Raw genomic sequence first — 24488 nt, 5'->3', positions numbered from 1 at the left:
GCACTGCCCATAATGACTTTATACAGACAATAGGCTGTTAACCCTCTCGCTGTAGGGCTCCCTGCCCCGAGTCAAGCACAAAGCAAACAGCCACACCTCCAAAAATATGCGTGTTAAAGGAAAATCCTTTAGTGTAAATAAAAGCATTTATTAAGTTTTGAAGATTACAACATGAAAAGTTAAGAAAAAAACAGAAAAGCATGTTTAAAAGCGTGACTTTGTATAGGAATTGTTCGAAAGACATATTAAAAATTGTTTTTCTGGCTTTTCAAGGAAACGAGAGTTTATTTTAAAAGAGTGAGGGTTTATTTAATGTATCATGCACCTCCTAAAAGGTTTACTTTCTGCCCTGTAATATGTTATTTCAAATCTTCGCGACCACATTTCCCCATGAGGATAGAGGATACTGCCCTTTTTTTCAAACATACGCTAGTACCAAATGTCTTGCAGATGTGCTGCGAAGAAAAGAAAAGAAAAGAGGGAAAGTGGAAATAAGAGAGTTTACGAAGGGTGGCAACATAGTGCTGAGGTCAATTTCTTAAAAGATCAGCTCCTGTCTGATTGCTGTAATAACACACTGATGACTTTAGTGTGTTGGTAGCCAAGCAGCACGATATTGTACAACCAGATGAGAGCGAAACCTGTCAGAGTTGTATATCTCATCAAAACAAGTGTTTCATTATCAGATTCAGTCTCTACTTTTTTTTACAAATATAATTCATGGTATTTGCATCTTAATCATTTTTCATTCTCAGCACGAGACCCCTTAGAGAAATAAAAAATTGCTTTGTTTCTTTTTTCCCCTAACAAAATTATATCGCTGAGCACAGAGAAGAAGTCATATTCACTTTATTAGGACTTTGACAATACAATCGCGAGCAAAATATTTTTTTTCTCTTTTGGTGGAACACTAGGGACCAAGCCGACCCAGAATTGTGGCTGTTTATGAACGTACTCATTGCCCTCACAGTTCCATTTCTTAAAGGGAGAGAGAGAGAAACGTACCGAAAAAGGAGAAGAAAAAAAAAACACAGCACCTCATTACATCCCATTGCCGGCTCCCCCATCTCTCTCTCCATTTCCCCCACGGTTTCTCCTTATTCCCCCACCACACTTATGCTCTGTGGCAGAGGAAGAGAAGCATGGTTAACAGATGGGAGGCTGGACGGCAGCCTCTCCTCTCTTTCCTCAAGAGAGACCTGCTTACATCTCTCCCGTTCTCCTTTGGTCGTGTGGATTTGCTCTTTGTGCTCTTGCTTTGAGCGCCAATGTATCATACGAGAAAGGTTGCGGGTTAACTTGTCTTATCTTTCCCTCTCTGTCCTGTAGCATCTCTCCGTGACCCTTCAGCCCTTTGCTGGTGACCCTTCTTCCAGGCTTTCTTCTATCTGTCACACTAAGCCAAGCCTGTCCTGAGGTTCTCTTTTGAGTGAGGGGGGGTCTCTCTCTTCCTCTCAACCTCCCCATATGCTTTGGCTGTGGATTAGTGAATTGGCTTAGCATGGCAGAGAAAGCCTGTTAGTAGTCCCTCTTCGCCTCACTCTTTTGGCATAATTGCATATATACTACAGTAAAACACACATATTTGATCTGAATTGGATTCGTAGTATTGATTTCCATGCTATCGGCAGGGGTCAGTCACACTTGGGCATCAGGAAGCACACATATTTGGTTAGTCTTCTTTGCATATGAGTGTTTGAGCGCCAGCGATGGGACCCTTTTTTTACATGTAAAACGCCTCTGGCTGCTGATCAACTACAGCTTGTCTGCACTGTAGTTCGGCTTTACTGGTGTAAATTGGATTGCGCTCATCTGTGGTAATCTGAAAGCAGATGAGTGTGAGCATGTGTACATGTGAAGGAAGGGATGACGGTGAGAGATGGGGGAGGTGGTGTGACCAGGGTGTACAGGGTGAAGGCAGAATAAGAGGTTATGCCTAGGTCGACTCAGGTTGTCCTTATGCTTGTGTGTGAGGGAAGGTCAGATTATAAAAGTAAAGTAACCTGGTGTAAATGGTGGCTTTGTACTGCATTGAAGTGGCATCAAATTATGCTTTATATATATGCTGTTATAGTCATTCATTCATTTTCCTTTGGCTTAGTCCCTTTATTCATCAGGGGTCACCACAGCGGAATGAACCACCAATTTATTCAGCATATATTTTACACAGCGGATGCTCGTCCAGCTGCAACCCAGTCCTTGGAAACACTCATACACACTCAGACACACTAAGGCCAATTTGGCTTACTCAATTCACCTATAGTGAGGCGACAGTGCTAACCACTAAGCCACCGTGTCGCCATATACGATTATATATATATATATATATATATATATATATATATATATATATATATATATACTAAATAAAGCCTATTGTTATTTGCTTGACACATTTTCTCTTCTAGCATTATTGATTTTTAATTTTAAATTTATCTAGATGCATTATTTTGATTTTTTACAAACATCCCCAACACTAATTTCCCTTTTGTGGCTTTAACAGAAGAGACACATAGCTAGCAGTCTGAAAACATTTCCTCAAACGTCAAACAAATGCACAGCAAGTGTACATACAGGGTGCATACACAACAAAATATCTGCTTTTGAGTAAAATGGGGAGTAAATGATGATATAATTAAATTTTGTGTGTGTACTCTCCCTTTAAGATGATATGTGTGTATTAGAAAAAGTCATTTAGTTTCTATCACAAAGGCCAGGGAGATCAATATGATACTCAATTACATTTATTTGATGAGTATTATTTGACAAAAGTATAATTTAACAAACATAGGATTTTTTTGTTGGAGGCCCCATCCGTAGCTTGAATTGAAAGCCTTTAAATACAGCTATGACTGCCAAGGACGAATGCCTCCCTGGACAGGGCCAACCTGGTGGTGGTGGGTGAACGTCTGTAACAGTATCTGCAACCAAATAAATTAAATGAATGGACAGCTTATATATTCATTGTATCTCGTAGCTATTGGTAAAAAAAAAACTACATTTCCATGATGTATTGAATTATAAAAGTGTAATATGTATGATAATTATATATAAGTAGAGAATACAGTGGATTGCTTTAATCGTGGCTTGACTTGTAAAAAAAAACTGTAAAAAATATATGATCAATTAGTCATGAAAACAAATGTTTTTAGTTCATTGTAACTTATTAAACTAAGTTAATCATGTTCTAACTTAATTTTATAAGTAATGCAAGCTGTTTACTTCAGTTTAACATAATATAAGTTCAATGGGCTCATAAGGTTAATTTAATTCTGCCTAAAACTTTAAGGCAACCAGGATTTTTTTTACAGTGTACATTAAACATATTTGTTTGTTTATTTATTTACATACAAATCATTATTGACAACTGTATTGTCAATAATCAATGTCACATAATTGTCTAAATAAATAAAACTTTGTTGGAAAAGGAATTGTAATTGCTACGAAAAGGTCTGTCATCATTTGTTTACAGATGTTTACTGGTGGTCTTTTGATAGTTAAAGCAATAAACTGTTCGCAATTTGTGGTGCCATTCTAAACAGGAGTCCAGATGAAACCCATTAAAAGCCTTTTAAAATTACGTAAGACATGGCAGGTCCACGTTGAGGCTGTGGCGTGGCTGAATCAGGGATTACAGACCTGTCGCTATCAATGAGGAAGCTCTTCTTGGAGTCGCAGCCATAGTCCCTGTTTTGATTGAGTTAACAACTTAATCAGCTTTCAAATGCGAGCAGCGAAACCGCACTCAGTGACGCCAAGTTCTGCTGGCTGGCTGGCTGTATGATGGGTAAATATTTACACAGACGTCCAGTCATTATCACCGGCTTGTAGTTGAGTTGTTTTGCTCCTTGTTTTATGTCTTTTGCAGTGGTCCTCTAAACAATCACCAAGCCGCCTCAGATTTCGCCACTTACATGTTAAGATGTGCTTGTTCACAGTCCCTCAACACAGTGAAGTACAGAACGCTGTTGTTTGTATGCTAATAGACTGTAATCTTACCGAGTTATTATTAGAGACAATGGGAAATAAATTAAATCAATATCAGCACAAGAAGTAACTACGCGTTTAACAGCAGCCCAACAATTCTGTGTGGAATTTCGTAGACCAGCCAGACCGTGTATGAAATGAAGTTGAATCTGAGCCAATGAAATTAGAGTTTGCTTGCGGTTTAGCTCATATCATATGGAAAAGTCTCCGGAAGACTTTCAAACGCCTACTCCACCCATAAACACTTGATTATTAATAAATGAGAGGTGCGTGGCGGCACGCATCGACGCGAGAAGCGCAGCGTATCCTTTAGGTGTAGCTACATCAATGTTTCTCGCTCACTCTGGCAGGTGAAATCTGGTTCAGAAAGAAGAAAAAGAGCCGGAGAATAAAGAGAACGCAATGGAGGGCTTTTAACGTGACACCACTGACAGCTTTACTGCATTACAGCGAGCTTAAATAATGGGACGCTCATTTGCATAACGAGGGACGTTATCACCTCTACTGTCAGAATAAAACACAACAACACTTCTGCCGCTCCTCCCAGAGATGAATCGGGTTGGCCTACTTTACGGCACCAAAGAGGTGCGCACATGCACACAAACACCGGTGCGCGCACACGTGTGTGCTCTGTGATCACGAGCGTGCATCTAAGAGCTGAGAGCATTTTAAAGAAAGCCTGGGTTAGTTTCTCGGGTGAGGGCAGCCTTTCAGTAGCAGAAAGAGCTCAGCAGGAGGTCTCAATGTAGGCCCCTGAGACACTTCATTCCCTGAGAAATAGGGAGCGGAGCAAAGCCGTGACGTGACAAAAGGATCATACTCTAAAGTGAGTTTGAAGAAACCTAAATCAGGATGGCCCAGGTTTCCATTCGAGTTCTTTTTCAGATCTTGCGAAACATGGAGAGTAATGGTTTCTCTTTCAGGACGGAATCATTCAGCGCACTAGTGACAATGTTACACCGCCGTTGTTTAGAAATGTGCTGCCGCTTGTCGTTCAGGCGACAGTAAACGTTACACTGCAAATGATTAGAGCTGTTAAGTTAGTGGCACTTCCAAAACACTGTCAAATTCTCTGTGACTGTAGAGAGAGCATGACAGTGCTGTCTAGTCTCATAGTCGCAGCCGAAGCGCTGAATCTGATTTGCATGATATTGATGGCAGAAAACAGCGCTGCCTCGGAACGTCAACGGTTTCTTTTGTCTTTATTTGCTGTCCCATGTGGCTTAGACTCTGCCTTTCCCTGTTTTTTTTTTTTGTTTTTTTAACTCCGCGGTTTTGCCATTTTTCATCTGACTTAATGCCTCTCTCTCTCTGCCTTTCGCAGGTACAGCTACTGGAATCTTTGAACTGAGCAGAAGAAGTCGAGAGAAGAAAGCCTGGTTTGAAGAAAACGCGAGCGAAAAAACAGAGGGACGAAAAAAAATAAAGTTCATTGGTGAAAGAGAGAGACGAAAAGACGGGGACAATGGGGAGAAAAAAGATTCAGATCACACGGATTATGGATGAACGCAACAGACAGGTGAGTCACGCTGACCGGAAGGAGCCGAAGAACACTTCCTTCACACAAGCTTGATGGGTTGTTTTAGACAGAAATAGATCAAGTAGGTGATGTGCGCAATGCTAATTGTTGGCGTCCTCGCATGCCACAATCTCTCACTTATGGCTGTGGAATATTACTTTAGCAGGGGCCGGGTGGGTGGAGAACACAAACACGCAGAGATGGCAATGATGGAATGATGCCACATGCTTCAGGGCTTTAGGTGGAGTCAACTCAGAGGTAGAAGATGGCCCTCGAGGGGCCTTCCTGCATTAGCTAGTAGTTTTCCTTTTCAACTTGCCTCTCAGATCACTGAGAACTGTTCATTATCTGCAGTGTTTTTCATCCATGATAAAAAATAAAAAATAAATAAATAAATAAATAGCTTGCTAAACAGTTAAGCTTGGTTAAACCAGATGACTTATGCTAGTCTATTAGGTCTTCTTGTCCTAAACTTTTTTAGTAAATTTAGCTAACTGGCAAGTAGTTACAGGCACAAAATGCATTTAAAGCCAGCAAAGCAGAGCAGCTTAGAACAGCAAACATTTGTTAGTTAGTTAGTTAGTTAGTTAGTTAGTTAGTTAGTTAGTTAGTTAGTTTGTTTGTTTGGTTGTTTGTTTGTTTGTTTGTTTGTTTGTTTGTTTGTTTGCTCGTTCAATTATTTATTTATTTACTTCCTAACTTAATATAAATAAATTATAACTGAACACAGAAATTAAACTTCAAATATTTAAAACAATAATTATTATATTTAATATTTTAGGAGGGTTTATGACTGGACAGTAGAGATTATAGACAGGAAAGTTTGGGAGGCAGAAAGAGGGAAAGGATTGGCCGTTTACCTCCTCAGTGCTAAATATCGGCACACATAACCACTAGGCTATTAGTGCCAACTTTTTTTAATGAACAACTCTAAAATGTAAAAACGAGAATTCAAGTTGCACATAAGGCTATTTTTATATATTTAAGCACAGATGTATACCAATTTGATGGTGACATAAAAACAATTAAACAATGGTTGTAATTTGTTTTTAAGACAGATCTATTCAAACATTAAATTAAGACCTCACTGACAGGTTAAGTAAAAATAAAATGAATGTGTAATGCAGTGCATAGTTTTAGCAAGATTCTGCTCTCTTGAGTCATTTGTTTTTCTAGCCAACTAATAAAATTTGGACATTGAATGGGTTTTTTGAATAAATGTATCAAAATATTTCAGCTATTTTAAAAGAGATTACACATTATATACTTCAGTGAATCAATCTTTTAGTGTACCTCTTGATGTCCATTCACGTATATTTAATACTATAATAAATAAAAGCAAAAAAGAAAAAATAGAGGTAGAGATGCACTAAATATGAGTTTCCACTTGAACTAAGGTACAGTTTATGTCATTGGCAAAATTTGAAATTTTGGACTTCATTTCACAAACGTTTAGTGAAGTTCAGACGTTAAAAGATGATTCTGAAATCTGAGATTCCATGTTAATATTGACAAAAAAAATCCTGTTTGTTTGTTTTTCAAACATTGCATTCTGTAAATGCATTTGCATTTGGACAATTAGGGAAACATTCAGTTTTGAATCTTCATTTCTATGACCGTGAAACTGAATCAACTCAGGAACTCATAAAACCAGGCAGATATTATGCACAGCAGATACTGTAGTTGTATTGATCGTATTGGTGCCAGTTACATAGACGCTTGTTTTACTGCAAGATCAATAAATGTTCTTTATCCTTGACATTTACATTTGTCCCCTTATAGAAACAAAAAGTTGAACCTGAAAACCTGGAAAGCACTTTGTAGTTTGACAGAAAGTAACCTTGACTAGTTCTTCTCTTTGTCTTCTGCTCTGTAACATGATTCTCTGTAAAACTCTCTGAACAGTCAACCAGAGTCCTCACATCCTTTCACAGGATGACACTTTGTCACAGAAACAGACATTTGTAGTTCCTCAGTCTGGTCTGGAGGAAAAAAAAATGTGATTTTGGGAAAAGGACTTGGCTAACAGTTGATATGACTGAGTGAGACCATACTGCTGCAGTTAATGGCTGCTGTCTGGACCTTGGCTAGGTTGATCAATTATTGAAGATAGTGTGAGGGCCCGAGGAGAAGTGGAGGAGAAAGAGAGGGAAAAAGCGGGCGAGGAAAGTAATGGGCGTGTCAGACGGAGCAGACGGAGGGGGCACAGTGACATTAGTCATTCAGTACTTGTGGGTTGAGTAAGTTCTCCCCCTTGAGGAAACCAGAGGCTCACATGTATGTGGGTTCTCATGCCAAACTGCTGAAAGAATGAGTCAAGGTACTTCTCTGAGCACAAACTTCTCTGTTTCTATTTATTCTGAAAAACCAACATGCTTTGAGGTTAACGAGGCATCAGATTGGATTTGGTTTTGAGTTTAAAATAGCACGTAGAATAACTATATATATATATATATATATATATATATATATATATATATATATATATATATATATATATATATATATATATATATATATATATATAGTTAAATATTTATTACAATTTTAAATACCTGTTTCTTATTGTATGCAGTTTCAAAATAAATTATTACTCTAGTCATTATTACTTTTATTAACATTACAATTACTTACAATAATATTAACCTTCCTGTCGGCTCGGGTCAAATATGACCGGTTTACAACTATAAACACTCTTAAATATTGTGTTTTTTATCTGAATGCCTAAAGGCCTTGATATCCTTCACACTTGAACATATAACAGTTTTTATCACCTCTTTCATTGAATTTTCAGTGTTTTAGTCAACCTTGTTACGCCTGTGGTGTTCCTAGTCAAAAGTTACCACCATAGGAAATAAATGCGAAATCTCAAAAAAATTAAACATGCTAGACTTTCTTCAATGGTGTGGTGAGTTTTGGCAGACATGGTGTTGGTTGTTGTGATCTATGCCACATTACATGAGAAGAAACGATTGAATCTTGTGTCACGACATCCATTTGCTCCCCACGACACCCTACCTCAAGGATATTGTGCTGAAATTGTGTGATCTGACCGGGCCTTTTTAACTATACAATTGAGTGAGCACACTTTCGATCTGCTCAATAAGAGTTGTGCAACTAAACTACGCCCAAAATAAAAATAAAAAAACGAAAACTAACAGGAAAGAGCTGATAAGTGGGATTATGGCATCTGCTGCTTCGGAAGCATTAATAGACGAATTAATATAAAAGAAAAATAGCATTTGTAATATGGGAATATTTTGCTTTCAAAGCCACAGACACTGAAAAAAACAGGTAATTTTTAAGAGCTGTTGCAGAATTATTGCAATGGCTTACATATTATTGAGATGAAGCTTGAATTGAATTAAAATCAGACTGAAACTTGAATTAAATCGTAAATCAAATCGGAATTGAAATTGCAGTTAGATATTTTCCCCAAATCACACAGCCCTAATTTTAGTCTCTTTGTCTGTTATCAAACACTAAAAATGACAAAATGCTCTCTAAAATTGCCATACAAGTTGTCAATTTGGACTATTAAATGACAGTTTATGTGATCTATCTCCAAAAAATAAATATTTGATGTTAGATTTATTATGATAAAGATCTAGTCATTCAAGATTAATAATCGTATTTGAGTTTGTTCCTCACATGATGTTTTTTTTTTTTTTTGTTTCTCCAAAGAACCTAATAGTCAATTGTTCTTAAGAACTATTTGTTTCTATAGAACAGTTTCCCTTTTAACGGTTCTTTATTGGCATTGATTGATCCATGAAGAGCCTTTTATAACCATGGAAAAAAACATTTCTGCCTTTCACAACCTAAAGTAAAAACATTCTTAGCAGTGGGAGGAATTATTTAGATTATTAAGACTGAATTACTCAAATCATATTTACTATTCTTTTTACTTAAAGCATCTTTAGGGGACCAAAGAATGTATATAACTTTATTTTGAAAGGTAAAAGTTCTCATTTTTCATGCTCGAGGAGTCCATCCATATACAGGATTGTCCAATCCTGGTGAATCTTTGGTTTGCTCACAACCTTTATTTTCAAGTTTCTAATCATAAGCACAGATAAAAAGGAAAGGAGGAAAGAAACAGAGAAGAAGGAGGGAGAGCTGAGGTCAGGATGTTTTTGGCGAAGCTATCGGATTGCACAGAGAGCATCCTGTCTTGGTGTTATCACCATTCTCCTCTCCTTCTCTCTCTCCTTTTTCTCTCACTCCCCCTTAAACAGACTTCAAGATCAGAGATTGATACAGGAAGGACACCTGATGAGAGTCAATGCCACAGATTTCCAGGTCTTGGTATAGAAGAGACGAAAGGGAGGGCAAAGAAAGGAACAATGACTTTTTTTTGTGTTGAGCGGTTTCCTTAAATATTGTTGAAATTATGGGTTTTGTACTAATTAATTTCTTTTACACAATGCGAGACCTCTTGGCTCACTACAAAAATAAACATCTAAAACTATGATTACAGTGTTGCAAGATAAAATGTGTTAACTTTTTAAATTGTTCTAATCATTTGTAACGTATCAGCGATTAAACACAGAAGCCCTAGAACATGACATTAATCCTTTCCCCTCCCGAATTCGTCATAATTGTGCGTACTTAGTCTAGTATGACCACATCGTTAGCCATATGTCAACAGCAAATGAACAGCAATGGCAAAACCTTCTGCGGCATTAAATAGCGATAAAAATAAGCTCATGAAATCTCTATAGAGGTTTTGGTCAGAAGATGCATAACTTAAAACATGCATCATAAATTGTTGTGTATTTATAGCGAATACGCCATGTTCGACAGTTGGCACAGGGGTTATCATTGACTGTTGTCCTCTTGCTGCCATTCATCTTGGGCTGTGGCAAACAACTCGCTTCTTTGTATTATAGGAGAACCATGAAGACAGACATCACAAGACAAGAATGGGGGGACCTTTGACTTACAAAGGGTTTTTTCTATTCTATTTAGCTTTTTTCTCTCCCCTCTAGCTCTTAATGTGTTGAAGACGTGGCCTGGGCTGTGCATATTTTCACTTCCTCTTTAAGGAAATCTTTCCATACCAAAGCCAAACAAACAACAGGCTGCTTCTATGGTGTTACCTTATGCACAGCATTCTTAAGATGTTTGCTCTCTTTTCATGCAAATGCGTCTAAATTTAGCATACAAATGTCATTGTTTTTGCTGAACAACGTGAAAATGTTTTTTTTTAGTACGCTGGTTTTGTTAAAAGAGTTATGCTTTGTTCATTTATACATTTAATGAATTTATTTATTGTATATTTTTGTTTACTTTAATTAGTGTTAGTTTAGTTTAAGTTACATTGCATCTACTGTACATGCCAACTAATTACAATATATGTAGACTTTTAGGCTGGGGTTAGGCTTAGGGTTAGTGTAAGTTGACATGTACTTGCAAAGTTTCTTATAGTCAGTTAAATGTCTGTTGAAGGAGCAGTATCAACAGATATTGGGCAGAAAGTCTACTGATACTGAAATAGACCATCAAAATAAAGTCTCACCATAGTTTGTTACAGGAAAAAAATATTTGTAAAACACATATGGATTCCAAACTCTTTGAATTGTAATTTATGTGAGATTTTTTTTAACTTAAAATAAAAATATATAAACACATATTGTACATGTTTACTGCCATGGACAGCACTTTCTGTCATTTAAAAGGCTTGCCCACCATTGATAGTTTTTCAGCTAGCCATGTTTCCACTTTTCTTAAATAGTATAAAAATAGCATTGCCTGTCCAAATAAAACTTACTTGATCAGCAAATATTCAGCAATGTTTAAATCAAACTATCTTTGTTGTTTCCGCATGAGTTGTTGAGCACGCGAAGCAGTATAGAAAGTTATCCATATGGACTTAACCTACGTAATCTTTGATTTGATTATCATTGTGATTTTAATTCAGTCTCTGAAAAAATGTTATTATTTTATTTATTTTGTATTATTATTATTATTATTATTATTCCTTTGTTTGTAATGTTTATTATTTTTTACTAACTTGATTATAAAGAACTTACCAAGCTATGGTTTATATACGAATTTGTTTGTTCATTTGTTTGTTTATTTGTTGATTTATTTTGAAGAACATTGTCTCTTCTTTCTTTTGATGTTCAGATATTCAGACAAAATAGTCTGGAACAATTACATAATTGTGAAAAATATCCAAAATTCTGGAGCTGACTGACAGTGTATATGCACACAGGCTTTTAATTTTAGTCAGCCAGCCCCAGGGCTTCCAGTAAATTGTCATCCCAAATAAAATTGTCACATTTAAAATCTGATTTAGAATCTGATTAAAAACCAGTGATCTGCCTGGCTGAGATACAAAATAAAGTGGGGATCAGACCAAACAGGAAGCACTGCATTTAATTCAATTTTTCCACACCACGTCTTTAAAATATTTTTTTAAAATGATTTTTATTTATTTATTTATTTATTTATTTATTTATTTATTTATTTATTTATTTATTTATTTATTTGTTTGTTTGTTTGTTTGTTTGTTTGTTTGTTTGTTTGTTTGTTTGTTTGTTTGTTTGTTTATTTATTTATTTATTTATTTATTTATTTATTTATTTATTATGTTTTAACAACCAAATGGATGCTTAGGTATATTTAACTGATTGTAATTCAGTTGCATTACAACATGAAATTAAAAATAGCCACATAAACCCCTTACCGGAAGTTTATCATTGGCTGAAAAACATTGTCTTTGTGTATAGCCCATTTAAAAAATAAAGTTGTGGAGAGATTGCTTATAATTTTTTTTATATTTTCTTTGTAATTATTTTAAGGGTGTAATATAACAGCAAAAAGCTTCAAAACCTATTCATTCCTAATACGCATTACCTTTATTAAACAGTTATATTCTGAATGCTCTAAATTCTTTGCCGTGGCTGTCAGCTCCCATCATTTCCTTGCTGATATCACCTCATCCAGATTGGCAGCTTCTCTACGGCCCACCCTGTCTCTGGCGCCATGCTTATGGGCACAAGGCCCTTGTCGCCCTGGGCGGCCACTTTGGCTCCGTAGCCCACCTCCTGAAAGCACTTGCGCAGAGCAAGGCACCTCCAGCAGGCCTCCCTGGCGTTGACTAGCTGCCCAGAAGCTTAGACAGAGGGCATCAGTGTGAGGAGCCTGGCTTTCTTCCCCCCAGCCACTCAAACACTTTCCTGGGCACGTCACATGAAAGGACCCCCTGTGTCATAAAAGTGTTAGCCACATCGCTAACAAGAGCATGCTTACTGACTAATTTTCACACTGCTGAATACACAGCATACACTTGCAGGCACGCTTGAGAGAGATGAATCTGTGTAGTCGTAATTTCAAATGAAATCCTATTTAGGCAATTACAGGGCTGATTCATCTGCCTATTGACCAGAGAGGCGATAACAAGACAGGGTGATGAGATATTCGTTGATTTGAGAAAATACTGGATACAACACATGGCGATGTTTAGTGCTGGTCAATTACTTGTAAAATTGACTGAAAGTAAATTCTACTCGTTTGAAAAGTGTTTTGAACTTAGTGTTGAAGGTGAGGAGTTAATGAAATACCTCATTATTTCAACTTAAATAGAGCAAGTTCACAGTACTCATATAGATTAGTTTTTTTAAAACTCAAATGGTTTGTTGGAATTGGTTTCCTTAAACGGTTTGAGTTGCCTTAACATATTGGGCTTTACAGTACTCAGTTGGTTTGAGTTCTCTTCATTTATTGGGTTTTACTGTACCCAAATTGCTTCTTTTACTCAAATGGATTAAGTACACTTAATAGGATAAGGTTTTTGAACTTAAATAGTTTTTTTTGCAATCGGTTTGCTCAAATGGTTTGAGTTACCTTAACATTTTTGGGTTTTACGTTGAATCTGTTGTTGATTACACATTAATATCATAGTCAGTAATATACTTAATATAGGTAATGTATCCTGAGTACTTTGGGATTACTTGGGATTATCTTGCTCAAATTTAGTTTTTTCTTTAGTTTGTTACAAAATTTGGAATCAAATTATTTCCTGTGACTTTACTTGGACATTTCAGATATGAATATGAAAGCCTAAACAATATGACACATGGTAGATGTTTTTTTAGAAAGGGAATTGGAAATGAGCAAATTGCAGTTAAAAGCACACTGTAAAAAAAGCAGGGATTCATATGGTTCCTTCATCTTGTCCCAACACAAATCGATTAGGTTATTTTTATTGTTTTTACAAATTTAAGTGGATTGAACTAAAAACTATTAAGTTGCCCCACAAAATACTTAAGAATTAAGTTGTTTTAATTTTAAATAATAAAGCTTACAAACATTATTTTTTGAGTGTATTGCCATTATGTGAAGAATTCTTTAATCAACAATCCATAAGAGTAACTGTAATCAGATTATAATCTAAAGTAGGGCTGCACAATATATCGTTTCAGCATCGATGTTGCAATGTGCGCATCTGCAATAGTCAAATGGCAAAGATAAGCAATGTTAAGTTAATTAATGTAATTATTTAATTAATGTATTTTTTACATCAGAAGTTATAAGATTTAAGCAACAAACAAAAAGTTTTTTGTCTTTGTTTCTACTACACATATCTACATTTCAAAGAGAAAACAAGATTATTTAACTTACCTCACTGGCAGATCATTGTGTTTGTTTTAAGGGAAAATTCTTAATTTTGCATTATTTAATCTGAATTTTAAAAACAAAACAATGTTTTTACTTGATCTAAGATTTTTATTTAGATATTTGGACTAGAAGTGAGACAAAGCAAAGCATTTTTCATTGTGATTATTTAATTTCTGTACCTGAAAACTGTTAAAACTGTCAAATAGTGTTAATCAACTATTTTGTGAAACTGTATTTATATCGCAAATAAAATATCGCAATATCAGTTTTGCATCCCTGATCTAAAGTTTACTCTTATAGACTTATTGATTTCAGAGAGATTGTATAGAGTCTTTTATGCTGTGTCTTGTTAATATGGAGAATAAAATAACATGAAATTTGATATCGTCGATTTCAAAGATCTTTTACCCACAAACATTTAAATAGTACTTTTTAGTACTTTAGTCTCTTAGCTGTTAGCCAGGTATTTACCTACAAAAGAGCCAATAGAAAAATGACAATGATTCCAGAGTTTCAATAAAAGGGCAAGTAATCACCCGTTGCCTCTGCGTTAGAAGAAGCCTGTTTGATGGAAGTTCATTCAGAAGTACGTACTTTAATTGTCACTCGACATGCACTAGATGTGGTTTTCACCCCTCTAACTGACTTGGCAAATGCGAGCACCACACGTTCCGTAGGCTTCTGTTACCTTTCTTTTCATCTCTGCCTCATGATGGTGTGATGGCATGGAGACGGTGCTTGATTCAGCCACCCATGACAACAGAGGCGTCTCTCCAATCAACAACGAAAAGGTGTAAAACAGTTTGAGTAAAATTAACAGCAAGAAAATAATGAGGCCCTCTGGGTATCCCATCACCCCTTGCTCTCCTCTCCACGATTCCCACCTTTCTCTTGTGATCGTTACCTCTGCGCCTGTCTCCTCACGAAACACGCTGTGCGTGTTTTTTTCACTTTTTCATCTGTCTCTCCTTCCCTCTCTCTCTCTCTCTCTCTCTCTCTCTCTCTCTTCATTTTCTGCTTCTTCACCAAGATCTTCTCAAAAATTCCTTTGCTTCCGCAAGTGCAACTTCTCCAAATTTCTCCTCTTAGAATTGATCTTCTTAAAACCCCTTTGTTCCGCATACGCTAATTGTTATTCCACTTTGCTTCTGATTATTCAGTGCTTTTCATATTTTCATTTTTTACACAGGTTTTGTTTCTCATTATATTTCTGCTGATGACCTTCAAAACCTTCTTTTAGTTACAGCAAGTGAAAGTGATGCTTAAATATCGCATGATGTTTTTTGAAAGATATTTAGTTACTGTCAATGTAGTTTAGTGAGAGCTTTAAGACATATGACGTTTGACCGTTAGCTGCTCAGAAAGAAATTGAAGCAGATTTTGTGCTGTGTCCCACATCTAAACATGACGTCTATTGTCAAAACGAGACCTACTGTTCGAATTGACCATTATGATTCATACTGTATAAGATGGAGCGTGAGCAGGGAGATTTGGGGGTGCGTGGGTCGCACGGATCACGGTGCAGGGGCAGATGGTGACAAATGGACATTCATCCTCCCTGTCTCTGTCCTCTAGAGGAACTCCCCAGGGGAAGAAATGCACTGGAGGCGGGAAGCAGAAGCGAAGCCATTGTGAAGGGGAAGCTGTCAGGCACTTCCTGTTATGAGAGGAAATGCATACAAATGTGCTTCCTGACCTCCCCCCACTCCGCCTCCCCCTCACACGTGCACACACACACCAAACCAAAGCTGGAAATCAGACCTTTTTTCTCCTTTCATTCTTTTCTGTTTGGCAGTAGAAAGCGATTCTCGGCTCTTTGAGCAGCAGTTCAAACTCACCTCTCGGTTACGTGCGCAACGGCACATTTATGTCTACATGCTCGGCAGTTTGTTTGTCACGCATAACAGGAATGTGCTCACATGATAAGGGCTTCACACTCCTGCGGTCTTTAGGTTCAGGGTTCGAAGATTCCAAATCACGATCGTTATGAACCGTGGTCCTTGTTTTTTTTTTTTTTTTTTTTTTTGCAGCTCTCACCACATCGTGGAGGTGTTGCAACTGGCATTTTCTGCAATTAACACACTGGCTCGCTGAAGGCTCATGAGCTTCACAGATAACAAGGAATGAGATTGTGGAGGCAGGTAGTGAGCAGGAGAAGAGGAACAACATCACGATCTATGCTCTTGCCATCGTGTTACACCAGCATGTTATTTATATGATGCTTTTTTGTATGGAAATGGAAGTTTTAGAGGCAAAGAGTGAATTATTTTAAAACATTTTTTTTTAGATTGACGTGATCAAAAAGGGACACAGTTTGTCATTTTAATATTGTATATTTATATACAATGTATTTAGTATTATTTAATATTCAATATTGTTACACACAGTTATAGGAAAGGGCAATTTATTAGATCTCCAGTGATTTTTTTAAGTTTTTAAATTACAGAAATTTACCATAAAATAACAGATGTTAAATTGCAGAAATGTACTGTAAAATAACAGACATTACATTACAAAAATTTATTGTAAAATAACAGACGTTACATTACAAAAATTTACCGTAAAATAACAGAAATTATATTAAAGAAATTTATTGTCAAAACAAGATGTTACATTACAGAAATTTACCGTAAACTAACAGACATTACATTACAGAAATGGATTGTAAAATAACAGACGTTACATTACAGAAATTTATTGTAAAATAACAGACGTTACATTACAAAAATTTACCGTAAAATAACAGAAATTATATTAAAGAAATTTATTGTAAAAACAAGATGTTACATTACAGAAATTTACCGTAAACTAACAGACATTACATTACAGAAATGGATTGTAAAATAACAGACGTTACATTACTTAAAAATTACCATAAAATAACAGACAATAAATTACAGAAATTTACCATAAAATAACAGACGTTACATTACAGAAAATAAATGTAAAATAACAGTTGTTACATTACAGAAATTTACCATAAAATAACACTTTAAGTTACAGAAATTTATTGTAAAATAACAGACAATACATTACAGAAATTTACTGTAAAATAAGACGTTACATTACAGAAATGTCTTTCACCAAAAGATTGACATCCAAAAATTTGTCCAAGTTGTGGAACAGAGCAAGAGTATTTCCTATTAGGCGATCATTATTATTTTACGATATATATATAGTTCAAAAACTATTCCTAATGAGTACTGTGAACCTACTGTACTCCATATAAGTTATATTAATGAGGCATTTTATTAACTAATTGCCTTCAACACAGAGTTCAAATGTCTTTTCAAATGAGTAGAATTAACTTTTAATCAATTTTGAGTTGACTACACTCATTTCATTTGATAAAGTTGACTGTTGGGTTTTACAGTGTAATTTTCCTGTCAACAGTATGTGATCAATATGCTTATATGCTCTATGTCTCAAATCACATGACGAATTATAGCTTAAAAACAGTAATGGAAAAAAATAAGAGACCACTTGATTTTTTTTGCCCAAATTTAATGAATTAAGATAAAATTTTAACTGCACTTTTAATTAAAACATTGAATATATAGTAAATTGTATGGATTGTCCATGCCTCAATTGATCAATCAAACGACCTTGCAGTTTCAAAAACAAACAGGCTCTGCTAAAGGGTTGGTAAAGTTAACATGTGGTGTTTGTGTGTGTGTCTGTGGGTGTTGATGTCACTGGCCGCAGTTGTTAGATTGACCACAGTGATTATTTAAAGTGCTCATATCTGAGTATGTGTGTTACTGCTTCCTCTTTCAGAGAAATGCTCGGTGAAAATTGTTACATTTATTTTGGATGTGCGAATTAATAACAGACTTTGTTATTCAAATAATTCAAAATTCAAAGTCTGCTCATCAGACACGCTATTCAGTTTTTTTACTTGTTTTCTCAACCTCCTGTCATGCTGAGGGGTCAGATGTTTCAGACGACAGATTTTTGGCTTATTCTTTTTTTTTCTTTTCTTTTTTTTTGCATCTTGTCACACTTGCCAAATCTCCAGAAGCCTTAAGAAGAAACCTGCTAAGCCACAGTATAGAGGCTTTCTCAGGAAGCTCCAAACTCTCACTTTGGCTTTATCTTGCAGAAAAGGGAGCTGTCAAAACATCAGTTGTATTCTTAAAGTGGCTGTTGGACTTGTCAAAACGAGCTTGTCAAGAGGATACAGAATCAATAGATTATTACTTGGCTCATGAATTATTAGATGGATGATGATAGAAGATGACCAGTAGGATGAGAATCACTACATTTGTAATTTGAAGATGAGACATTAATGTTAAGTGAATTTAGTAATGAAGAGTGTTAATGGGACGTTTTGGTAAAGGACAAACCACTCCCGAATTCAAATGTATACGCCACATTTTGTCAAACCAGCAAGTTTTTATTTTTATTCTTTTTTGTCTACGGAGAACAGACACATTAAAAAAGGTTTTGAATATAATTTAGTGATATTTTGCACCTCTTTGATATTCATTAAATGGACAAACAATAAAAAAATAAAAACAAAACAGTTTTAGAAAATGTTTAGTGTCCTATATAAGAAAAAACAACGATGTTTAAACAGATTGTCTGCAGAGTCTTAAAAAGTATTAAAAGTTGATAAATTAATTATGAGAAAATTAAGGCCCTTAAACGATATTAAAAAGTCTTAATCACATCTCAAGTTTTGTTTGACTCAAAGAAGCATAAATATAGCATAAAATATGTAGTTTCCTCCTAATACTAACAATGGCGATGTCATGTAATTTGCAACAATTATGGGACGGTGATGTGACGCACTCCACATGTAGCGAAACCATAGAGCGTAACAGACGGGAAAATGTAAGTTTGCATACTCCTGATTGTAGAAAAACAAGTTTAAACAGTGGCTGAAGCCTGTAGCTGAAAACAACTGCGTAATTTATACTTTTAAGCTTTGTTTCTTCCGAGCTTATCTGCGTTCTGTTGCATGGTTGGGCTTTATTGATTTATTTAACTACAACTGTTTATTAACAACTGTTTATCGAGTTAAAGATTTGATACTGATTAGAACTTGAAGTGGTGATGAGCTCTTAAAATATTCTGGGGTCTTTAAAAAGTCTAAAAAAGGTATTGAAATCACCTTTAGGATTCCTGATACAGTTTCAATCAAAATGATTAAACCCTAGGAATTATTAGCCCCCCTGTTTATTTTCTTCCCCAATTTCTGTTTAACGGAGAGAAGACTTTTTTCTACACATTTCTAAACATAATAGTTTTAATAACTCATTTCTAAAAACTAATCTATTTTATCTGTGCTATGATGACAGTAAATAATATTTGACTAGATATTTTTCAAGACACTTCTATACAGCTTAAAGTGACATTTAAAGGTTTAACTAGGTTGGTTAGGTAAACTATGCAGGTTAGGGTAATTAGGCAAGTTATAATATAATGATGGTTTGTTCTGTAGACTATTGACATATATATATATATATATATATATATATATATATATATATATATATATATATATATATATATATATATATATATATATATATATATATATATATATATATATATATATATATATATATATATATATATAGCTTAAAGGGGCTAATAATTAAAAAAAATAAAATAAAAACTGCTTTTATTTTAGTCGAAATAAAACAATTTTCAGAAGAAAAAAATATTATTAGACATACTGTGAAAATGGCCTTGCTCTGTTAAACATAATTAGGGAAATATTTAAAAAAGAAAAGATATTTCGAAGGGAGCTAATGATTCTGACTTTAACTGTATATTATTTTTATTTAAATTACTGATGGCACATTTTTTTTTGTGGTACATTGTCACTTTTTCTTTCCAATTATCAATTATCATTGATAGTTGAATTATTTTAATGAATTGTCGTTAATCTTTTACCAAGTTTTAATACTATACTTTTTATTAATATTAGGGCTGCTTGATATTGAAAAATTTAATATATAAATATTTATATCAATAATATTAAATCACATAATAATTTTATAACTAACGATGCAATATTTTTTTCTGCAATATATAGCGCTATATGACTGCAATTACACCAGATGACTTGAATAAATATTTGGAAAGAGATAAATATATATTAAAGTTAAATATAAATTTAGATTGATTGGGTTGATTCTGCAAGGCAGTTCATTTGCATAATATATAATATACAAATAAATGTTTAATAATAAACAATATCTAAAAGCATAGACACATTCAACAAATAAAAATATACAGATTAAATAAACAGCATTTTATTAATTTCCAATGAGTCTAACTGTATTCAGGTATAAAGAAATTGAATGAAGAAATGTAAAATAATACCTCGTAGTATTTGTTGTATAAATAATTCAATACAATGAATCATGATTAATATTTCTAAGTTACAAATGCTACATATCCTTATGCTTTTTAAAACCCTCACATAATCACAGAGCTCAAAAACACAGCAAATCCAGATTCAACATTGCGTATATACTCGCGATGACTATTACAAATACTGACTATTGTGTATGATCACTTTGTGATATCTGAATGCTAAAACAATATATTATGCAGCCCTAATTTAGATCATAGCCCTAGATAAAAATAATTTTTAAAGCTAAATGTTCATAGCTTCTCTCTCTTATAACTACAATTCAGACTTTTATTATTACTTACATATCAGGTAAGCTAAACAGTATGACCATGACAAAGTTAAAAACAAATAGCTGCATCAAAGTATGTACTATCTGATGCTAATACATGCAAAATGTTTCCTTACCAAATCTCTTCATTGATTATCACAAACACAGCATGTTTAGTAATATCACACTATTTCATTATACACTTAATTGCGTATATATTAGTGTGAGCATGTTTCACATTAACAGGTGAATGAGGACATTTTGGTAACCCTCAAAAAGGAGTGAAGAGTTTAGCCCTCAGTCTTGAGCTGGTCTGAGTGTGTGTTTCCTCAGCGCTTAAGAGACATGAAACCTAAGAGGTCAGAAATGGATGCTTCTTATTTTTAATGCTGCTAATTTAGATGAGAACATGCACTGAGAAGTCATTAACAGCCTCTCAAACACTCTGTGGCAGCGATGATCGTTGTGTGTGAGTGTGTGCATGTGTTTGTATATCCACACTTCTGCTGGAAACTGCATTTTCGTCCTGTTTGATACAATGCACACTTTTTTTTTCTCTCTAATTTGCTTTTAAGGTCAATATGCATAAAGGAATAGTTGAACACAAGAGAAGATATTTTGAAGAATGTTGGAAAGCCATAGCCTTTGGCTTTCATAATAGTTAAAGGCTAAATTATTAGCCCTCCTGTGACATTTTTTTATCTTTTTTCTATGCAAATCGATCACAAAGCAATAGAATTTTCATTGTATTTCTGAAATAAAAGCAGTTTAAATAATAATAATGAAAAAATATATATTAAAAAAACATTTTTAAAGGTTAATTTTAGTATCCAACTTAATCATTTATTTATTTATTTATTTATTTATTTATTTATTTATTTATTTATTTATTTATTTATTGTTTTATTTATTTATTTATTTATTTATTTTATGTGTAATTTGTTTAATTGAAATTAATTTGTTTATTTTTTATTTTTTTATTTTTTATTTTTTGTTTTTGTTTTTTAATATTAATATTATAATATATATTAATTTTAATATTATTTTTTTAAATATTTTGTTTGCTTGTTATTTTATTATTATTTTTTATTATTATTTTATTTGCTTGTTTATTAGTTTATTTTAATATGTATATGTATATATAAACATATATATATATTTATATATATATATATATATATATATATATATATATATATATATATATATATATATATATATATATATATATATATACATACATATGTATATATATACAGGTATATAACAGGTAACATCATTCATCAATCAAAACAAACAAAGTATTCAGAACGTCTACAAGCCAATGTTTCAAACTCCAAATCATTTAAAATCTTTATAAAAGCATGTAGTGAAACCAACTCTTTATCTTAGTCATTAAAACTTATTTATTAAATCTATTATGTTTTAAAAATTCATTCCTTTAAACAGAATTCAGATTTTACAGGAATGTCTAATAATTTTGTCAGTACATGTACTGTACACTACAGAGGTCAATGGTTACCATTTGTCAACATTCTTCAGAATATCATCGTTTGAGTTCAACGGAAGAAAAAAATCTTAAATAGGAATCTGAGAGTACTCTCCGTTTAACGTTTATGGACAAATAAAATCAAAATTGTTAATGCTGTCGAACATTTGTATATTAGAACAAACAGACAAAAGCTAGGGCTATTCCATTAAACTTAAATCAAGGTTTTGGAGCACACAGATAATATTTTAACTATTAAACAGTTTCCTTTTTATGCATGTAAGAATAAAGGCAAAAACGATAAAAGAAGTTGCTTTTGGCTGAAGAACTGAATTTTTAAAATGGTTGATTTATGAGCGGAAGAAGCTATTACGCTATTGTCTATTTTTCCAGATCATTTGGAAGAGCACAAAGGAAAAGAAAGGAAAGTAGACAGAAGGAGAGAAAAGTACCATTGATTTTCGGAAGAAGCGCTGTATTTAGGACAGCTCAGGAGTCAGGAATATTTAAGAGCGTGGACGCGCTGAGCAAACACACATACAGTCATCCATCTCACAGTTTTTTTCTGCTTTGTGCAGTGCTGTCAGTGCAGCCGGTGACCTGTCTAACCCTGTTTTCTCCCTGCTTCTCTCTAGGTGACATTTACAAAGAGAAAGTTTGGCCTGATGAAGAAAGCCTACGAGCTGAGCGTGTTGTGTGACTGTGAGATTGCCCTGATCATCTTCAACAGCACCAACAAGCTGTTCCAGTACGCCAGCACAGATATGGACAAAGTGCTGCTCAAATACACAGAGTACAACGAGCCACACGAGAGCAGGACCAACTCGGACATAGTGGAGGTCAGTTTCTCATTTATACACACATTCCTTTACTGTCAGAAGTTTTTATTGGTTATCATTTGGTCAAATTGCTGCAAATATTTAAATAGATTAACACATAAAAGAAGTGCACTACTCTTCAGAAGTTTGGATTTGGTCAAACGAATACAAATGTATACAGTTTAATGTTAATAGTGTTAAATGAACACTCCGCTCTTTTTGGAAACATGCTCAATTTACAAATCCTTTAGAGTTAAATTATGTAGTTTTACCATTTTTCTATCCATTTAGATGATCTCGTTCTGTAGTGGGAGTACTTTTAGCTTAGCTTAGCATAAATAATTGATTCAGATTAGACCATTAGCGTCTCTATCAGAAATAGATGAGTTTAGATAAGTTTCTCATTTTCCAATAGTTAAATAGTTGAGTTTTATCTTCTTCTTCTTCTTTTTTTTAATCCAGCCGATCTCATTGTGTAGCGGGCGCTCTTTTAGCTTAGTTTAGCTTAGCATAAATAGTTACATCAGATTAAACCATTAGCATCTCGATCAGAAACAGAAGAAATTAGATAATTTAGGCTCATAAAATAGGCTCATTTTGCAAGTCCCCTAGAAATTAATAGTTGAGTTTTATATATATATATTTTTTATCCATTTAGCTGATCTCATTGTCTAGCGAAGCACTTTTAGTGTAGCTAAGCTAAGCACAAATAATTGATTCCGATTAGACCATTAGCATCTTAATCAGAAATGGAAGAGTTTAGATCATTTTCTTAGTTTAAATGAACACTCCACTCTTTTTTGGAAATAGCCTCATTTTACAAAACCCCTTGAGTTAAAAAGTTGAGTTTTATCTTTTTATTATTATTATTAATTTAGCCGAGGTCATTGTGTAGCACTAGCTTTTTTAGCTTAGCATAGCATAAATAATTGAATCAGATTAGACCATTAGCACCTCCAGTTTAGATAATTTTTCTATTTAAGCTTGACTCTTTTATAGTACTAAGGCCGACAGAAAATGAATAGTGGCTATTTCCTATAGGTTGATATGGAACTATAGTACGAGTAGGATACATAACTCTTTATTTACTATGTTCTGTCGACTTTTGATGTTGAAAATTCAATTTAGCAGTTTCATAAAAGGGACTTTTACAGACATTTTAGCAGTTTGAAACAATATATTGGGTAAGAAATAGTTTGTGTATAGAGAATAAAATCTGTAGCAATCAAATAACTGTGCTGCTGCATCTTGGCTGCAGATAATACGCGCACTATTATTAACTCAAGGAGGTTTATAAATTGAGCCCAAAAAGAGTGTTTCTTTAACAATGATGTCTTTTTTCATTAGCTATAAATCAAACTCTTGCAGCCAAACTATTTTCAATTGTTACAAGGAAAACAGCAACGTTT

At 34.2% G+C, this 24488-nt stretch overlaps 1 protein-coding gene across 21 annotated transcripts in view; it reads left to right on the top strand.

The window, feature by feature from the left end:
- mef2cb (myocyte enhancer factor 2cb) overlaps positions 1 to 24488 on the top strand; it is a 127346-nt gene that overhangs the window by 42618 nt on the left and 60240 nt on the right. For 20 of the 21 annotated variants that reach the window (XM_073951132.1, XM_073951130.1, XM_073951128.1 and 17 more), the window contains 2 exons: positions 5312 to 5506; positions 22897 to 23100. In XM_073951132.1, coding sequence (XP_073807233.1) covers positions 5453 to 5506; positions 22897 to 23100 — 258 coding nt within the window. In that variant the 5' untranslated portion in view covers positions 5312 to 5452. 21 annotated transcript variants of the gene reach the window in all.

This window comes from Danio rerio, chromosome 5, assembly GCF_049306965.1.
Source record: "Danio rerio strain Tuebingen ecotype United States chromosome 5, GRCz12tu, whole genome shotgun sequence".
In the NCBI taxonomy this organism is placed as follows: Eukaryota; Metazoa; Chordata; class Actinopteri; order Cypriniformes; family Danionidae; genus Danio; species Danio rerio.
The sequence above is the reverse complement of the archived record's forward strand: the minus strand, read 5'-3'. Positions and strand labels throughout refer to the sequence as shown.